This window comes from Acipenser ruthenus, chromosome 8, assembly GCF_902713425.1.
Source record: "Acipenser ruthenus chromosome 8, fAciRut3.2 maternal haplotype, whole genome shotgun sequence".
Classification (NCBI taxonomy): domain Eukaryota; kingdom Metazoa; phylum Chordata; class Actinopteri; order Acipenseriformes; family Acipenseridae; genus Acipenser; species Acipenser ruthenus.
Genome location: NC_081196.1, coordinates 46,574,236 through 46,593,624, shown reverse-complemented (window position 1 = coordinate 46,593,624; position 19,389 = coordinate 46,574,236). Strand labels below are relative to the sequence as shown.

The 19,389-nt window shown below is 36.4% G+C and overlaps 1 protein-coding gene across 4 annotated transcripts; it reads right to left on the bottom strand.

Moving 5' to 3' along the window:
• Positions 1-1,903: 1,903 nt before the first annotated feature.
• Positions 1,904-10,739, bottom strand: LOC117406610 (terminal nucleotidyltransferase 5C-like). 4 transcript variants are annotated; one of them, XM_034010760.2, is made up of 2 exons: positions 10,592-10,739; positions 1,904-6,352 (listed from the first exon to the last, which is right to left on the bottom strand). In XM_034010760.2, the coding sequence occupies exon 2, from the start codon at positions 6,325-6,327 to the stop codon at positions 5,170-5,172; it is 1,158 nt and encodes a 385-aa protein (XP_033866651.1). In that variant the 5' UTR covers positions 6,328-6,352; positions 10,592-10,739; the 3' UTR covers positions 1,904-5,169. The 4 variants fall into 4 exon arrangements, with proteins under 4 accessions (XP_033866651.1, XP_033866648.1, XP_033866650.1 ...); XM_034010757.2 differs by lacking the exon at positions 10,592-10,739 and adding an exon at positions 8,114-8,245; XM_034010759.2 differs by lacking the exon at positions 10,592-10,739 and adding an exon at positions 8,118-8,244.
• Between the last annotated feature and the right edge of the window lie 8,650 nt (positions 10,740-19,389).

The window sequence follows — 19,389 nt, the reverse complement described above, 5'->3', positions numbered from 1 at the left end:
TTACATTTTTACACTTTACACTTTTTTTTTTGCACATAATTTGGCCCTTTTTGTAGATATCACATCTTTATAGGGCCGGTCCTTTTCATTCTAACTTGTCAGTTTTCGTACGTATGAAATGATTTTTTGTCATAATGGTAACACTCTATGTAGGGTCTAATTTATGAACCCTTCAGTGAGATTACATTCCATACCTGCAAATTATTCGACAAACAGGCTAAAAGATAAGTAACGTACATACTGATTACACATTACAAATTAATTAGTCCGCTCTATTTTTAATGGAATGCTTTTATTGTGTAGGATTTATATTCAGTGTGAAAAGGTTAGCAGCATGACATGTCAAAAACAAATTGATCAACTTCCCTATTCCACATAACTATCATATTTTTATAACTTTTTACTATTTTTTTATTTAATTGCAATGGTATTTTTGTAAAGAGTGAAACGCGATTTAAGTATTTAGTATGTAGAGATAATAAAGTTTACCTCACACCTGGTCTTACTGCTCATCAGTTTGTCACTCTGCAAGTGAAACTGTCATCTTATCAGCTTCTGTCACATTGGAAGTGAATACCTGTCATCTTGAGAGTGTCTTTTTTGTTTCAAAGAAATCATCTCCCTTACTCAAGGGTTTGAATATGGTGCATTTGTTTTTCCCTTCACAGTAAAAACATGACTACATATATAATGTGTTGTAGGCTTGTGGAAAAACACACACTATTTCACAAAAAAACAAAACTATTTACTATCTTTTCCGTCCCACCCTCGCAGCTTGGGAAACTCCCTTGCTGTATCGCTGATATAATCCAGCACCAGTGCTGGGGCAGGGGTGGAAGGGAAAGAGGATGTTAAACCTAACCCACAGGGATCTGTCACCTTTCAAGTTAACACATTACACCTAATAATACTCCCCCCCATTCACATTTAGAGAAGGGTGACACCGATCTAGCCATTACTGTGTCAGAAAACCTATACAAGCTCTTTATCTTTAAACAAAAAACAGACAATTGAAGTGAAACAAGAACCCGAATCCAGGCATTGAAGCCAAAATGTAATTTAAGGCACCTATACTGTACTACAATCTATTTGAATTTACACATACTTTGGAAGTGTCTGATTATTTACTGGTTTTTCATTGGTGGCTTCTTTTAAGCCAATAGAGGTATGATTCAGAATCTATCTTCTGAGGTAGTGGTAGAATTTCCCCTCAGAATTTGTAGATTGTTTAGTAGGATCAGGTTTACAGTTTGACCTTTCAGATCACATTGTAGGGATGTGTTTATATTTGAGAGATAGAAGCCAATTTGGACTTTGCTTTACTTTAGCCACATACCATTTTGGCCAAAAGGCTTGATACAGTATTTGACTGTAACCTTCGGTCAAAAACTAACCGTATCAAACCTTTTTAATGCCTCCAACGAAATCTATTCTTACAATGCATGTCATAGGAATATTTAGTCTTTGTTTTTCTCCATTCATGGGACTCAAATCTAGGCCCATTATCACCTGCTCTTTCAAGATGCTCATCGTCTGCTCCCCAATATTTTAACCATAATAAACAATACAAAGCTCCACAGAACTTGAATCATGTTTAACTTTTTTTTGGAGACAGAAGACAAATTAAGAAAACCATAGGGCAATCATACTGAAATGGCCCTTTAGATCATATTTGTTTGCATTCTACAGTACACTTTGGAGTAAAAAGGCTTTTTGTGTGAAAATCATGTGTGTCTGAATTTCAAGATTTCCTACAAACTACTGTTAAAAGCAAATATTTAAAAAATGTTCCTGATTACAAAAAAAAAAAAAAAAAAGTGTTTCAATTCTTCCAAAATCAGCATCTTCTGTAGTGTATCAATCCATAAAATGTGGTAGATCATTAAAGATGACACAGTTCATCAGAAGTTAAAGGGGTTTATTTATTTACTTTTTTTTTTTTTTAAACAGTTCTGTAGAACAATAAACATTAGCATGCATGCTATTTAGAAAAGAAAAAAAAAAACAGTGAAAGTGTAAAACAGAGATTTAAGCAGATTGTAATGTTAAGTTTAGATGCAGTTTTTTATTTCTCCCTGCCCCCTTGACTAAAAAAACAAAACTATTACATTTAGTATACAGTACAGTGGTAGTCATTAGGTTTGTCTCATTCCTGATTATAAAAAGCTGAAGTAGTTTAGTAATAGGCCGTTTTGGGGAAAAAAGCAACTGTTGTGTTTACTGCAAGTCACATTACTCTGCCAGGATTCTTGAAACCAGAATGACAGGCTGAATATATTAACTAAACAGTAACTTAAACAAGTACTTTTAATAATCCAGTACAGGTTTCCCCATGGAGTGCGAGTCTTAAAATCAAGAATGTGACAAGCACTGTATTTCAAGGTACACTTTACAAAATGCAATAGGTTTTAGTCCTTTAAATATCCTAATTTAAGGAGCAAGAACTTCACATACATACACACAATAACATAACATACAAATCGGGCATATGATTATAAATCAAAGAAATATAAAGTGCTGAAACCAAAAAGCGCTCCGTTCCAGTTACAATTTATAAAGTCAAACAGCTTTATTTTGTAGCCAATTATACCTGAACTGTAGTTTTGTGGTACATTTGTAGTACTTACAAGGGACATAATTACTCTGGGAATAGATGCACCTAGAAATGGAAAACTACTACCCGTGATACCCAGGATATGCTTATTTAATGGTTTTATGAGCAAACGAAAGACACTTGAGAAGAATGCAAGTCCATAACATAGAATTAAAATCTGCTAACTGGCAAGCAGTTGTTTAAATATTTCCAGGATGGAAAATAGAAATGCTCCAAGTCAGCTGTTCATTAAAACCTAAACACATTTTCATTGATACCTCAGGTTATTAAATCTCCAATTGTTTTTGGACTTGGAATACTGCAACTTTACTGAAAAAGTAACAGTATGAAAAAGACTCCAATATATTACAGATTCCTCACATATATTACAGATTCCTAATCTACAGCTACCTGGTTAAAGTCCATTATGCTCCGACCCAGGTACATGCCACTTTTCTTCCACAGAAGATTACTGTGACCCGGTCATGAAGTATATAGCTCTCCAGGAGGGGAGGTCAGCAACCCCATGTTTAACCAGATAACACACCACATACACACTACACTGTTCCTGCATGCTTGAACCACAATTGAAACTTAATTCTAAACCTGTGCTTTCATTTAACCAAAATGTTGAATGGATCAGACAGCCTTATCTACAACAATATAGTTCTGTATGTATATAAATGATATGCAACGTGACCACACATTTAACTTTCCAGAGCTAATTATAGCTTGCTGTTACTTTAAATGACTGCTGCAACTAGGTGTAAAGGCTCACAGCTCAACAAGGTCCAAAAATGTCCCTTAAAAGCACTGGTTCCCAACCCTGGTCCTCAGGACCCCGTATCTGCTGGTTTTCATTCCAACTTAGCTCTCCATTACTTAACTAGACCCTTAATTAAAATGATAATTTGCTTAATTAGACCTTTTTAATGGTTTTCCGCTCTTAAACAGTTGCAGAGTTCAAGTTAGCTACAACATTTTAGAAGTAACTTGAACTCTGCAACCGTTTAAGAGTTGGCAACAACTACAAAAGGTAAAATTATTAGTTAAATTAAGGGTCTAGTTAAGTAATGGGGAGCTCCGTTGGAAATAAACCCAGCAGACACAAGGGGGTCCCCAGGACCTTCTGAAAGAATGATTCACAGTCAGAGGCACATTTTTGGAGTAGATTCCCAGGCCTACCAAAAACGCCAGAAAAGCTTGTGGTATGGCATACTATACTATACCTGAATTGCCCTACTGGGAAGAATACTGAACAAATCTAGTGGATATACTGTAAAGTTAGACGAGACTGCCTTTCACTTTCAATGGGATTCCAAATCCTGTTCTCCTGCAACAGGGCATGGTAGTTTATATAAAACAAACATCAAAAAGGCTCACTCAGCACACTCCCTGACTGCCGCTTCTATGAATCTGACAAACAGAATTTCACACAGGCTAACTGGCTTAATAAAAATCCAGGAACTTAAAGTAAAGCCCACAATACCAGCTAGAACTGAAAGGCTGCATCAAGCGTACTTGTTACTTATATATATTTTCTTTTCAGTAAAATCATACCATTCCTTAACTATCAGTCTGTAATGTACAAAGGAACTTTAAACAGAATTAGAAAAGGAAGCTAAACAAGTACTAGACTACATTATTCTAATTAAATCTGTAGGTGGGATTACAAACTACACTGCTCCAAATATGAATTTGCACATCTGAGTAGTAGTTACTTTTACAATAGCCCCTCAAGGGGGAGTAGAGTGAGGTGGGGTGGTGGCGTGGGTTGACTGCAAGTAAAAAGGGAATAGCAGAGAATAACCTTTTACAAGGGCAAGTAGAATTTATGAATCATTGAACTTGTCTGCAGCACTATGCATGTATACAAAACAACAAAATGATTATACCATTTAAATAATAAAGCACCAATGTATAAAGGGTCTTCCAAGCCCAACACTTAAGCTGTTACCCACTGTACTTAATTTTAATTGCATAAATAATTTCACCCACACAAAATGCATTTGTTCAAAAGTCATTGTGCAAAAGCTGTGTGCAATATTCACCAACCTTTTATTTATTACATTTATTTAAACTTTTTTTTTTGTTTTTTTTGTAAACCCCACTTTTATAATTTTTTTGGTGTTTGGATAGCAGTTAATAAAATGCAAGACTTAACAGCCAACAACTTTTAAACTTTTTTTGGATTTTTTTCCCTCCATCTCTCCAATTAATCTTTTCAACATTTTCCGATTCAAAATAGGATTTATGTCCATAAACTATAACGCCCCTCAAATAAAAGTATTCTGAATTTGTAGAGTACATTTGCAACACAAGCTAGGTAAAGCTCATTTTGTACAGCCCCCCCCACCGAGTAAAGAGTTCAAAATGTACTTTAATGTCTGTAGGGCCCTAAGAAAACTAAAACAGCAACTCAAAAGAAAATAAACAAAAGCAAGCCATCAATTTCTAAATGTTGAAATTACTGTCCACTTTATGATTTATTACTTTCATCCAAGTGGACAGATACCAAAACCTTCAATTCCTGGACCCTTTATACCCCCACCCCCATCAAGTGCCTTTTCTCTTGTTCAACTGCATGGCAGCCAAGTTGGATAAGACTGGTTGCAGGAGGCTATGTAATAATTACTGAAATTCAAGTCTCTAACATAGGGGGCTGGCTGGTAGTAACAGGTGACACTGGATGCATCAGGTATGGCGTTTTGCTCAGCTAGAACCCGGAAGGCAATAAGAGAGATCAAGTTCAGAGTCTGCCTCCTCTCATGTCCCATAAGGCACACTGTGCTCTCATTGACAACCCGGCGGAGGATCAGGAGGTAATCGTACTTGCTTTTTTCCTCACCAATAAAATGGCTCTGCAGGTAGGATTCCAGCTTCCTCTGTTGCTCCACAATGTCTGGGAAGTCTATGAAAAACCGGGAACACATGTAGCGCTCCAGGTTTTTGAATTCCTCCTCATCTGTCGGCTTGAAGTCCCTGACCAGAAGATTGCAGTATTTCAGCAGCCCACCACCACGGATCTCCTCTGGGTTCTTGGTGGCTATAAGTTTGTTCTTCAGATGGTCCAACGCAACCTCAAAGTCTCCGTACACACTCTCTCCGATTACAGTTGGATGGAAATGCTTTGACATGGGATTCTCTGAGCAGTCATAATAAAAGAGCAAGGAGTCCAGGATTATTTGAAAGGAGTCAACACTAAATTCAAACTGCCGTCGGATTGAGTCGACAAATTTCAACTCCACGTTTCTGCCATTGTTGTTCGACAGGGAAATTAAGCTCCAGCGGTCCAGTTCTGTGGAAACTTTCACTAGTTTTTGAACATACGCCTCTTTAAGAGTCATGGACGTAATTTTGTCCTTGTTCACCCCTTCTGGCAGGAAATCTAATAGTGCACTCAAAACTACATCTTTGATAATCTTGAATTCAGTCTCACTTGGGAGGTCCACCCTAAAGATTAGATCCAGGTCCTTGTAGCACCAGCCATTGTCTTCCACCAAAACATGACTGGCAGTGGACCCATTTAAACAGATATCTTTGACTTTAATTCCTTTCTCATCCAAGCGGTTTCTGACTATCTGGACAATGTCCTTTAGTCTTATCTCCAGAGTAGGGAAGTTGCCACGTCCATGAACTGGGACAGCCTCAGTCAGTACCTCATTTAAGCGATTTACTTGTTCCCAGCTCAGCACACTACGGGACCTGCATTCAAGGATTGCAATTTCTGCCATTTTAGTGTCTTGTAGGTTCTCAAATCTATGGGGAAAAAAATAGGTTAGGAGCCAGGGTAGAAAAGAAAAAAGTTAAAACACAGCATAAATATGTAGTACAAACAAGGTCATGATGATCTGAAAGCACAAGGGCTATGTGGAGAATGAATTATCACAACACAAACTGACAAGTGTACATGAGGTCAAAACCTGCAGCCAAGCACTACAAAGTGCAAGCCAGGCAATTGGGTCCCATAGTAATTCAAGTTCTTCCAAATAAAATGTGACCATTTAAGATTCAGTTTACTAGGCATATTAAATTACAGGATTGGCATTGCATGACTTTCACAGAGAAAAGGTTCTGGAAAGAATACATAACTTGCTATCATATATACATAAACGCGTTTAGGCAACCAATACATTATAACATGTATTAGTATTTAAATAAAATAAGACAACACACACACACACCCCTCCCAACAGTACCACATATGCCAGCGCTACATAAGGAGAACCAACATTGTGGAGAACAATCAGAGGTTTGTGTTAAATAATCTTGAACAATGTACATGGACTAAACACCATGTTTTAATATCACCGACCTGTTACTCATCCTGTATAAAATACTAGCTCCAACGGCAAGTTTTTATTTTATTTTTTTTATGTATTTTAGTAATCCAAAATTTCACATAGCGCAATTCCAAAAATGTACTTAAATATCTACCGACAAAATTAGTTTGCCACGTTTTTATAAACAGTTATTTGAAAATAAAACGAGAATTTGCAAGTGTAGAATTTAACATAATCTTGGAAATGTATTTACATAGGGAGGGGCGTGCGCAGGAATATAAATTTGACCGATATTTGGGGGGTGCACATTAAACTCTGCCTTTCGGGCGAGACGTAATTGTAAGTGACTCTGCAGCTGATGCCTAGTTCACACACCCTAGTCTCTGTAAGTCGACTTGGATAAAGGCGTCTGCTAAATAAAGTAATAATAATTAAACGATATGTGCGTATGCGTACGCATTACACTCACTTGCCATTTCAATGAAAGTCCATACGCTGTGGAGCTTTTTAACACTGAAACATCTTTCTGCAGTTGTAACTGCAGGTAGCGTGACCAGTAGGTCGAATACATCAGGATACACAAGTCCCAGGTCGTGTTCTTTACAGAACTTCGTGAGTTCTGGCAAATACATTGCATTGTCCGATTCCCGAGCGTTACAAATAGGCTCAATGTGGTGTACACAAAAATCGTACTGCATTTCTGGAACTGCACTGAAATTCTCGATTCAGCTTCACAAATGCTTTTCCTTTAGTAGGCTATATTAATAGTGTTCAGGTTTTTACTAGTTTAGCATAAAAGCCAGTTTAAACACACGTAACAAAACGAGTGCTTAAGCACCACTTGCATCGTGAGGTTTTTAAGAAACTAACTCAAAAAGACAATTAGAAACTCATATAAAACTGGTCTAATTTTAATAGTTTGTAAAGTATACCGTAGAGGTACAAATCCATATAAATAACTTAGGATAATACAAGCAACAACTTTAAAAACCCCGATGTATTTTTATTCTTAAGATTATGATAATTTAAGCAGTGATATTAAGTAGTTTCATAGTTTAAACCTCAATTTAGTAAAGTACACCTGGACGTGGGAGCATGAAAACTGGAAGCACGCGTTTGTTTATTTTTGTCCTAACCTTGTTTTAAAAACACTGCTACAATATTAACACAAAAAAAAATCCCAGTGTTTACAACAAGAAACCGAATATATGTGAAATATAAATAAAAAAAAACATACCTACTAGCAAAATAAAGACTTTTCCTCTTAATACATTCAACTGTCAAAGATAAAACAAAAACGGATTATACACACGTTTGCATCCACATCTCACAGCATGAAATGTAACAGACGTGTTCTGAGCAACTGGGAAACTATTTTATACACCTACTAACTCACTGAGGAACCCCATAGAAGATTCCTTCCACCGATCGGAACTATTTTTTTTTTTTACTTCTTTGAAAAAGAAATATATATATATATATTTCTATTTATTCAATGTATTTGCTTCTTTTTTATTCCAGAAGTTGTATGACAGCAAAAAATGAGACTTACTGCAGTAATATTAGGTTAAATAGAATTACTAGACACTAGTGTTGGATATCCCTCCGCTGTTTTGTCAGCATTCAAGCCCCTGATTGGCAGTAGAGGTTCCTGTGTTGCCAGGTAGCAGGAAGCTCTCGCAAAATTCAAATACAATGCCACGAGACATATATCAGTTTGGCTATATTATTATTATTATTATTATTATTATTATTACGTTTTTTTTCTTTTTTTTCTAAACAGGTAGATTAATAAAAATAAATTATTTTAGTTAGAAAAATCGTAATGGTAAGGAAAAATAAACAAGACATTTGCAAATTACTGTTCGCAAATTATTTTGCTTCTATATCTATTGTATCAATATATAGCTCGTAGCTGATGTCTTCAGTGATTTGTCATAACAGTCTTCAATTGCGCATTGTATCATCCCCCACCATTGAAGGTATACCAATTTTCAAATCATTCCTACAAGTGATTTACAAGTTATAAGATTTGCAAGCTTTTATTGAAACAGTGAAATAGTTAAGTAAATTGAAGCTCAAGGCCTACCAACCAAGCACAAATCTATCAATACAAGGTACAGATCTGCTGTCTTGCCCATTGTGACTGAAACCGGTATACAACATGGAGACAATACATACCAGGAATAATAAATCAATAATTAGTCAAATAAGTGACATACCATATACACAAAAGTGTGGGCTAAAAACAAAAAAAATCTGCACACAATTTGGTCAAACTACAGTACATTTGAACAAATGAATTATAAATTGAGGGGGAGGAGTGGAGAGCGTGCAGAAGGTGGTGGAAGTGTAGTACAGTTAGTTTTAAAACCACCTACTCCTCCATTAATGCCTTTGTCATGGCTCACTTGACTTCAACCAGGAACCTGCCCATTTTGTGTGCTCTTACCACAATAGGTATATGCATTGTCAAGGGTACAGCCACTTAATACGTAATTTGAAGGCCATTAACTGGCAAAGTAGGCTGATTCATATATAAATTTGCAAGCACTACTGTCTCAACTAATAAGCAAGTATAAGCTGTGAAAAAAATCCAACCATTGTAGTCATACAGAGTGAAAACAAATATATATAATATATTGCAGTACATACTGAATTATTATTGTTATACTATGTACCAGTAGTATGTCTAGCATTCCGTAAAACATTCTGTGGTATTGACTTTTATTCTATTAATGTCTCCTCTGTTACTGCTGCTGCCTCTTGTGTTATATGTAGTGTTGCATCTTTCATCACTCATGGATTGTTTTGATATTTGTATCCTCACATCCTGAGTCACTAATAGAATGGAGGATTGTTCCCAAAGTCATTTCACTGCCACCAATCTCCAAAATATTTGATATCTCTCACAGCCAAGGTGTGCAGAGAGTTGGTGCAATTCAGATCAAACTGAAAAATAACCGACATTACATAAATGTCCTAAACATATTATTGTCCTCAAAATTAGCATTTGCCATGTGTTGCAGTATTCCTATTAGGACTGAAGTCATATTGTATCTTGCTCTCAATTGTACTGTAATTCTTGCTATATATTTTTTGTATACAACTGTAAGTTGCTTTGGGTAAGGGTGTCTGCTAAGAAATAAATTAATTAATTAATTAAATAATAATAATAATAATAACAATAATAATAATAATAATAATAATAATAATAATAATAATAATAATAATAATAGAGATACTGATTAAAGCACACAGTTTATACAGTATGTATTTAAGCTTTAATGTGGTGTAATGTTTTTTAGTTTATTTTAACAGATACTGGTGCTTATGAACTAAATACTAAATGAGCTGTATAACTAATATACTCAAATTACCAAGAAATGTGAAATCGTGGTTTCTAAAATACAGTACAATTAATCCATAAGTGGATAATAGACAAAAGTGAGGTGAACAATTCCCTTTTGAGTGAGAAGGAGGGAATTATAAATAAGAACCCCCCTGACTCACTGTGAATTACATCTTTGAATGCATACTATAGGTTTAAACAGGTCAAAGCAAACTACAATTCTGCTCTTCACCTTTTATTTAATAATTAATAACTTTAGTCTCGATAGGCTCTTGCAATTTCTACATATGAATGAGTTTTATTATCAAAATGAACATACCCAACCATGTGCTTGCATTTCCAATAAGAGGGTCGAACACTTACCTTTTGACTTGCTGATTTTTCTGAAGTAACTTCAATGCTGCATGCTTCTGTCATTTAGAGAAAACAAAGTGCTGCGTGTCTTCAGACTTTTAATTATTGTTTTTCCCCCCTTTGTCAGTATCTGTGATCAAGTCAGAGAGAACTAAGAACCTTGCCTTTGCAGAAACCACTCTAGCAGCTGGTGAGTCATTGTGAAATCTCCTACCCTCAAAGATGACACATGACCAGCATGCTATGTTAGGGAACCCAGCACTGCAGAAGCTAAAGGCTATATATGGTGTACTCTCAAGGGATAAAGCAGTTTATTATTTTTATGTTGAAACTGGTACTGTTTTTTGGGGGGTTTTTTTTGGTTTGTTGCAGTTATACCTCATAGCCTGTAGGGAACACATCGTTTCCATTAGTGGGAGAGGAGAACTTCCCAGTTAATGGAACAATAGTTTTTGGCACCCCATTATTCAATTATACTGTGTTATGTTTTGAAACAAAATTAAAAAAAAACAAAAAACTGTTTGAACGGTGATTTTAGGCATGCTTATCAACCTTCCTATGAAAGCTGTAATATAGGGTAAAATAGATTACCTCACAATTAATTATTGAGGGGTTGCAGTCACATGAGCCCAGCAGGTTACACCGCCATACTAGTGAGTATTATTATTAAGTGTAACACTCTTAATTGTATAACAGATTTTCCAGAAATATTTATATGAAATCATGGAACCATCAGTTTATAACATATTTAAATGCACAATAATGAAAACTGTATTCATATACATGTAATTTTAGGCTACTTGGAAACTTAACAGAAATCGTTATGGACCATATTGTGAATGCTGTGCTCATTTTTGTAGAGCGTAGTCCTTAGTACCGTCTCTTAACCGTTTAGCTGTCACTCGCTGAAGTTGATTTTCCAGGAACAAAAAATCTACAGATTCAAGTTACTGACACTTCATAGAACATTTTTTTAATCCCCATACAAAGGTATGATACTTATAGCAAAAAATATCATATACATTTTTTTAATTGTGAAAGATGTTAAACGTTTACATACAAACAACATATAAATACTATATTATTCATATTAGTACTAGATTTTTAAACAAACTATTGAAAATGTATATTTTCTTAATTGGTAACATGCAAGTAAGTTTTCTTAAAAGTAAAAAATAAACTAGAATGGTGTTTACACAGCAAATCATGTCAAAGTGTGCTCGCTCACCGGGGGTGCAGAGTAGGGGTCACAAATTCCAAGTATCTGGCACTCATCACTATATCTTTCTAATTCCTGTGAATGGAGGTGTAAGTGTGCTCTGAAGTTGCAAATAGACATTTTGGTGTGAAAGATACCAGTTTTGCATCAACCGCCATGGTTGTTTTGACCACCTGTGATGAAGGAGGTCATCATCACCCATAAATGCTCCCATTTACACCCCCAGTATGGCCGTGCCGTGCTGTGATGACGTCCTGGAAGATTCTTTTTGGTGACCTTCTTTATCATTTATATAAGCAATGCTGCTTCCAGGGCATTGATACACGCGTTGTGTACTTGCATCTGTCATCCAGGTCAACCCTGCTTTATCAAAAACAACCACTGAAGCTAAAACAAGCAACAACCACATTGGTAGCAGACAAACACAGTGGTAGCTTTTTATTAAATATGGCTTAAGAAGACACACCCCAGCAAATGAATAACTAATAGGAAGCAGACTGGTTGAAACAAATGAGACAGCAGATGTTTGTGTGTTTAGTCATCTTCTTTCAGTTCTTACGATATATATAAATATAAAAAAAACATCACTATCCCATGACTAACAATAACATTTTGCAATTGCTGAATGCCATGGAAAGTTATTCCTTCATTATTTAATTTTGGAAGGGATATGCCAAATGAATCCCTTTGAAATTACATATTTTACAGAGCAGTCAAAACCAATTGTTTTATTCATGTTCTTATGTGATGTCCCTCTGTATGAGACTCCATATTTAGATCTTAGCAGCATAGGGTAAAATTCAAATGCAATTAGCATAAAAAGCATCTGAAAGAATCCTGAAGAACAGATTTGGCAGTTTCATATCCAACTCTGAGTTTGTCTAACTAGATAAGCATTCATGCTGACATGTACTTAAAAGAGCTAATATTTACAAAAGGCTTTAACTACTGTAGACTTCTTTCTTTCTTTCTTTACTACATTGATTAAAAAGAATGAAACAAAATGAGCTTGTTTGTAGGTTTTTTCCTGATAAACAGTTAAACAGGATAGTGTTGGACAGAAAACAATCCTCCACTAGGGCTGTAAGTTCAAAATTAGAGCTATCAGTATGGTGAAAAAATGGATGGCCATTACATATATATTTACAGTATATACATAATAGTATTGAATAAGAATTAGCAATGAAATGGTCAATCAAAATTTGATAAGCGATTCTCCAGACACCCTGTATATCTCCATAATCAGCATTGTGTGACCCTGAGCAAGTCACTTAACCTCCTTGTGCTCCGTCTTTCGGGTGAGACATAGTTGTAAGTGACTCTGCAGCTGATGCATAGTTCACACACCCTAGTCTCTGTAAGTCGCCTTGGATAAAGGCGTCTGCTAAATAAACAAATAATAATATAATATGCTCAATAATAATAGTAATACCGAGGTTTCATTACAATGCAGATCATTGAACAAAATTAGATTTATTTATTGCTTTTAACCAGGATTTTAACAGTGCTATTGTTTGCTCTGCATTTGTTTCTGTGTCCTGATGATAAAACAAAATGTGAATGTAGTTCTGCCATCCAGTCTGAGAAAGAAAGAGAGGTCGTTGAAAGTGCAGTATACTGTACATTTTTATATATAGGCTCCTTATATAGCAGTCATTCAGAAGTATGAACAAAAAAAAAAAAAAAACTTTTGTATAACATTCTCACTGTGTTTCCTGCAGCATAATGAATGCTTTACATTAGCTTTTTCCATCAGTCAAGTAGGTCTACTTCTATGTTGTTGTTTTTTTTTTAAATACAGTTTTACCTCTTTACCATGTTGCACTCCAGGCCCCAAAGCATACTTTTACCACTATTATCAGCCCACTCCCAAAATGCATTTCTACATAACTTCCTTACATCGATCTAGATTGGCTGATCCACACACACTTCAATAGTCTCACCCCTGGAATATACACCTTTACAAAAACATTTAAAGTGGCAGCCTTAGTCTTTTGACTCGTGTTTTTCATCATGGGGGCACATCAAAAATATTTAAGGCACGGTACCATAAAGACACCTCGTTTAGCTGAACCCTTTTGGAAATGTGCTTTGAAAACTGCTGCTTTTAGTTTGGTCAAAAGTCATGACTAAAATAAATGACTAAAAACATCCTGAATTTGTTTTCCCCCAGTTATGAAAACGAATACAGTATGTTTTATTCTACATATTGTCTACAGTTGACAATTTCCCACAAATGCAACAATACTTTCCATACAGATGTTTTTTGACAGGGGGGCGGGGAGAGTTTGTGTGACGCATTACTCAATGCTATCTAAATGGTTTCAAATCCGATGAGGAGTCTCCAGTGCATGATGAATGTGCTGAGTTACCAGATCTCAGTCATGCTGGGGAGGGCTTGTGAGAGTCAGGAAATGCAACATACAGTGTAATACTATAACCCACACTGCTTGAGTCAGCAGACAAAAACAGGCTGCAGTTTTTGGTGATGCAGGTAGCATGTTTGCTAGTACTTTATATAAGGACTTACTAATACTTTATATAAGGCTTTATTGTCCTGTTTGTGAGTATGCCTTCTGACTCATGACCTTTTAGGAATTCATTCTTTTCAGAAGTAATTTACCTACCCTTATCAGGACTGTATAATTGAACTGGTTACTAAATAGGAATGAACCCTATGCATGGGGTATGAACAGTTTAGTGCTGGGTTATTTAAACCAGTAAGAAACCAGAACATGTTTGTAGTTACAGTTTACAGTGTTGCAGAACATTTCATAACTGATGCATGGTCAGAGTGTCCTCCCATTCTGCAGCTTGTAGCTGTTATTGTTCCTTTGGTTTATCAATGCACCCCCTGGTCACTTAAAAGCAGCTTTCAAGGAAATGCCAGAAAGGGTCTAATCGGTTTGTGGTAGATTTAAGTCAAGGCCTCACAGGTCAGACAGGTTACTACCCTTGTGTTTGCAGGTTAGATCTTTGTCATCTCATTATGCAAATGTCTCTTTTTCTTTTTTGGGGGGGTCAGTTGTTTATTAACAATAAACAGATACTGTAACAAAATCTATTTCATGACCTCTTATTAACACTATCAATATTATCATGTGTCCTCCTGTTTCCTGGGAGCCCTTCTTCTGATATTTCAAAGACGCTATTAAAGAAAAGTTGCACATTGCCGGTATCTGACAGTCTCATGTTGTAGTCTCATGAACTCACTCCAATGATTTTGTAGCAGTAAGATCTTTTGACCTGCAGAAAAGGTGCCAGGATGAAGCAGTTTATCACTAGTGTTGTGTTTCAGATATTTTCACATCCTGAATTACCCTAAGAGAAGGAAGCAACAAGAAGCTCTCAGCAAGATTCTTGTCCGAAGTTAAAATGGTAATCTAAATAAACTAGGGCTAAGTACTTTTAGTTGGCAGTGTCCTATCTAAACATTTGCTGTAGGTACAGGATTTAAAACCTGCTGCTCCCATTTAGCAAATAAAAGGTATACTATTCTTTAGTACGGTATGAACATACAAATTGATGATATTGTGATTAAACTGTTTGTCTGACTCTCAAAATGACTGTATGCATACTATATGTTACAGAGGATCTAAAATTAGGTAACATGAAATTAACATGCAGAATCTGGAATCCTAAACCGTGTTTTCTTCTTACTATGTGTCCTTTTATCTTGGAACTATAACATTTCACTGATTTGAAGATACAATTGATCAGATGACAGTTAACAATTAAGAGGGGTTGAGAGTCTGAAAGTCTACAGCACCATTAAAATGAGTTTAAGACTACAGCACATGAAGTCATTTGAAACCGTATTTTTAAATGATCAAAGCAACAAAAGATGTTAAACACAAGGTTCTTTTTTTATTTTCAATCAATTTAAAAAGCGGGAATCACCGTAGTTTAAATATTAAATTACAACAAATCCTGTCATCATACTTATTTTTATAGATAAAAAAACACTTAGAGATGTTTTGTGTTCCTTTAATGATTTAAACACCAGCAGTATGTACTGTAGAACCCTCACCATTTGAAGATCAGAGAAACAGGACAGTGATAATGTTCCTCAAACTAATTAGAGCTAATAAGATGACTGGTTAACACTCCTTTAAAGTTATTAAGAAATAACTGAACAAATCTTTAAACATGAATAAAGCAGGAGTTCAAGTTTTGTGTACATGATATTAACATTATAATAACCACATCTGGAAGAAAACAAAACTCAAAACAGCATTTTCTGGAATTTTCTTTGTTATAATTGAAGATATGGATGAAAGACATTAAAATAAATAAATAGAAAAAATTCTGACAAGCATTAATGAAGAATCTGATTGGTTGATTTTATATCATCTGGCTGTGTCGGATCTTGACAAGAAAAATCTTATTATGAAACTTGATTGATAGTTTATCAAGGCGATTTAACACAGCAGTATAGATGTTATTGACCAGCCTTCAAAACCATCAGTGCCCTAAAGCCTCTCATTGTGGAAGTTGGATGCACTATACTGCACTTCAATAAAGTGAAACAGTCTTAACTTAAGATGCTTGGAGGATTGAAAGAATAATCACCATTAATGGCTACCTGGTTAAGTATAAGCAACATGTATTCTTAGTCTGTCACCCGATTATTAAAACCAAATACATCCCTCAGCTTTCACTAAGATGGTGGAGCTGACTTAGAGTTTCATAGTGTATTCAGATCATGTTTCCTCCTGCAACAGTGCTGCTAGTTTTCTGTTCCTCCAATAGCCGTTGATTTCATTCAGTAACAAGTCTTGTTGCAGAAGTATCATGATCTGGATACACTTATGTAAAGCCTTACCCCCTTTGGAAAGATACCCATGCCTACTTGTGTATGAAGTCAGCGTAGCATTTACAGGCTAACACCAGTGCAAGCACTCCTGTTAAATGTCATTGAACTTCCGACAAGGTAACATTTTCCATTGTGCAAAGCACATAATATCAAGGTTTCCAATGAACTAATCAATAACTGAAATCCGGTCACGCTACAAACCTGCAGTTTCTGAAGTCTGGAATAGCTGACTTCTTACATATGAATTGTTAAGGGGTGGAAAGGGAAACTGGCTATAAACCTGAAGAGTTGATCCTCTGAAGTACAGTAAAAAATACACTTTGTTGTAGTTAAGCTGTTGTAGATACGCACTTACCTAGAGAAACTTAACAGACTGGGAAAAAAATCAGCAGAGAAATATACATCAGAGGAAACCGATACACAGACTTGGATTTTAATATAGGGTATTGTGACAACTATTTGAATTGTTGGGATTATTTTATTCCTAGCATTCCCCTAGCATTATATGCAACAGGGCTCTTTATGGTATATGTATGGTACTGTTTTATGTTGTTTAATATAAATCAAAGTTATTAAAATAAGCAATATGTAAGTGGCTGTAATTGCTGTCAAGAAATTGGGATTACAAGTCTAAGATGCTGGGGCTGCACCCGTGTGGTTCCGTCTCGCAAGCAGCAACATGCGCCCTGCAGGGCATTGAGTTCCTGCGTGCACGGAGCAGGGAAGCGGTGCAAGGTGGCTGTTTGCAATCACTCGCGGGAGTCTGCAGTGGTTGCCACTGATAGGCCACCATAAACTAACATTGGTGCACCTCTGCACCAGCAGTGACCTCTTGTCAAGGGATTCAGGGGATGCACCTTGACTAAAAGAAGGGATGGGGGACCAGGGGCGAGAAATTGTGTTACAATGTGGTAATCTTGTTGGTGTTCTGTGGGCTATTTAAATGGAGCCTGCATAGTATAACCATGGGAAGATCATGGGGAAGCTGCAAAAATACCATGGTAACCTTTTATGGGTAGTACTGTACTGAAAATATTTTGTTTGGTCTGTATTTAATTTAATTTCCATTATCTTTTTTTTTAATAATTTAGTTGTTGCCAATTATTTTTTATTATTTTCTCCCCAATTTGAAATGGCCAATTATTTTTAGGCTCAGCTCACCGCTACCACCCCTGCGCTGACTCGGGAGGGTGAAGAGGAGCACACGCCGTCAGCTGACCGCTTTTTTCACACTGCGGATGCACCATGCAGCCTCCCAAGAGCTACAGCGTCGGAGGACAACATAGTTCTCGGGCAGCTTACAGGCAAGCCCACAGGCGCCCGGCCAGACTACAGGGGTCGCTGGTGCGCGGTGAGCCGAGGACACCCTGGCCGACCTAACCCTCCCTCCCTCTGTCTACAAATTGAGTGCCGCTCCCTGGAAGCTCCCGTCCTCGGTCGGCAAAGGAATAGCCTGCTCGAATTCTACTAACGTTCAGACTATAGGGCACATCCTGCAGTCCACGTAGAGCGTCTTTACTGGATGCGCCACTCAGTAGCCCCTTAAGTATCTTGTTTTTTGAGTTACGGAAGTCCTCTCTACTTAATCTTCAAATTTCCCATTGTTGTATTAATAGCTGAATGACCAGTAACACATTGTAATTCTCTTACAACAGTGTAGCACGCTGTTTGATAATTTTATTAAAACAATGTACATATTGATCAAATTCTTAACCAGTTTAAAAAAGCAAACACTGATACACCCCATGACTAATAAAGGTATTTATCATTCCAGCCAGTACAATGTCTAGCAATGTTTTTTGCAACCAAATGTTTGGAGAGGATACTAAGCCTAAACTATTACCTAATCATGTACCCTCAGGGAAATGAAGTGCATTATTACACCCCCATTAGTATTTAAGAACAGATAAACAAGGATGTTTCCTTGAACACAAAAAAAATGTATCCAAGGAAAATAGAGGAGAGGTCAAATAATGAGTTTGTGTTATGCAGTATTACCCTAATGTGATGTTTTAACTGAATTTAACCAATAAAACAAGTAATATTGTGTCTGATGGAAAGTACTGCTGGTATATAGAGTAAAAACTGATTTTCCCTGTTGGAATGCAATTTTGATGTTTTACTGGGAACTTTCATTTATTTATTTATTAAATTACTAGGCAATAAATCCTAGATAGACCAGGGTCTTGTTTCCATTGTCATTCTGGAGAACAGAGCAACTGGAGATTCCTACACCCAACATCGCTGAAGGAATGAAAGGCAAAAAGGAGATTGCTGCTCTAGAAAGAGTGCAAAGAAGAGCGACCAGAATTATTCCTAATTTAAAAGGCATGTCATATGAAGACAGGCTAAAATAATTGACTCTATTCAGTCTTGAACAAAGAAGACTACGCATTCAGAATTCTAAAATGTATTGACAATGTCGACCCAGGGGACTTTTTCGACCTGAAAAAAGAAACAAGGACCAGGGGTCACAAATGGAGATTAAAAAAAGAGCATTCAGAACAGAAAATAGAAAGCATTTTTTAACACAGAGAATTGTGGGAGTCATCTGGAACCAAGTCCCCAGTAATGTTTTTGAAGCTGACACCCTGGGATCCTTCAAGAAGCTACTAACGACCAAATGAGCAAGATGGGCTGAAAGGCCTCCTCTCGTTTGTAACCTTTCTTATGTTCTTATGAGTAGTCACATATCCCTCCACCTTGCGGACCCGAATCAGCAGAGGGGGTAAAAGCAGACTTTCCTCTCACTCATTTAGTCATATAGCTAAT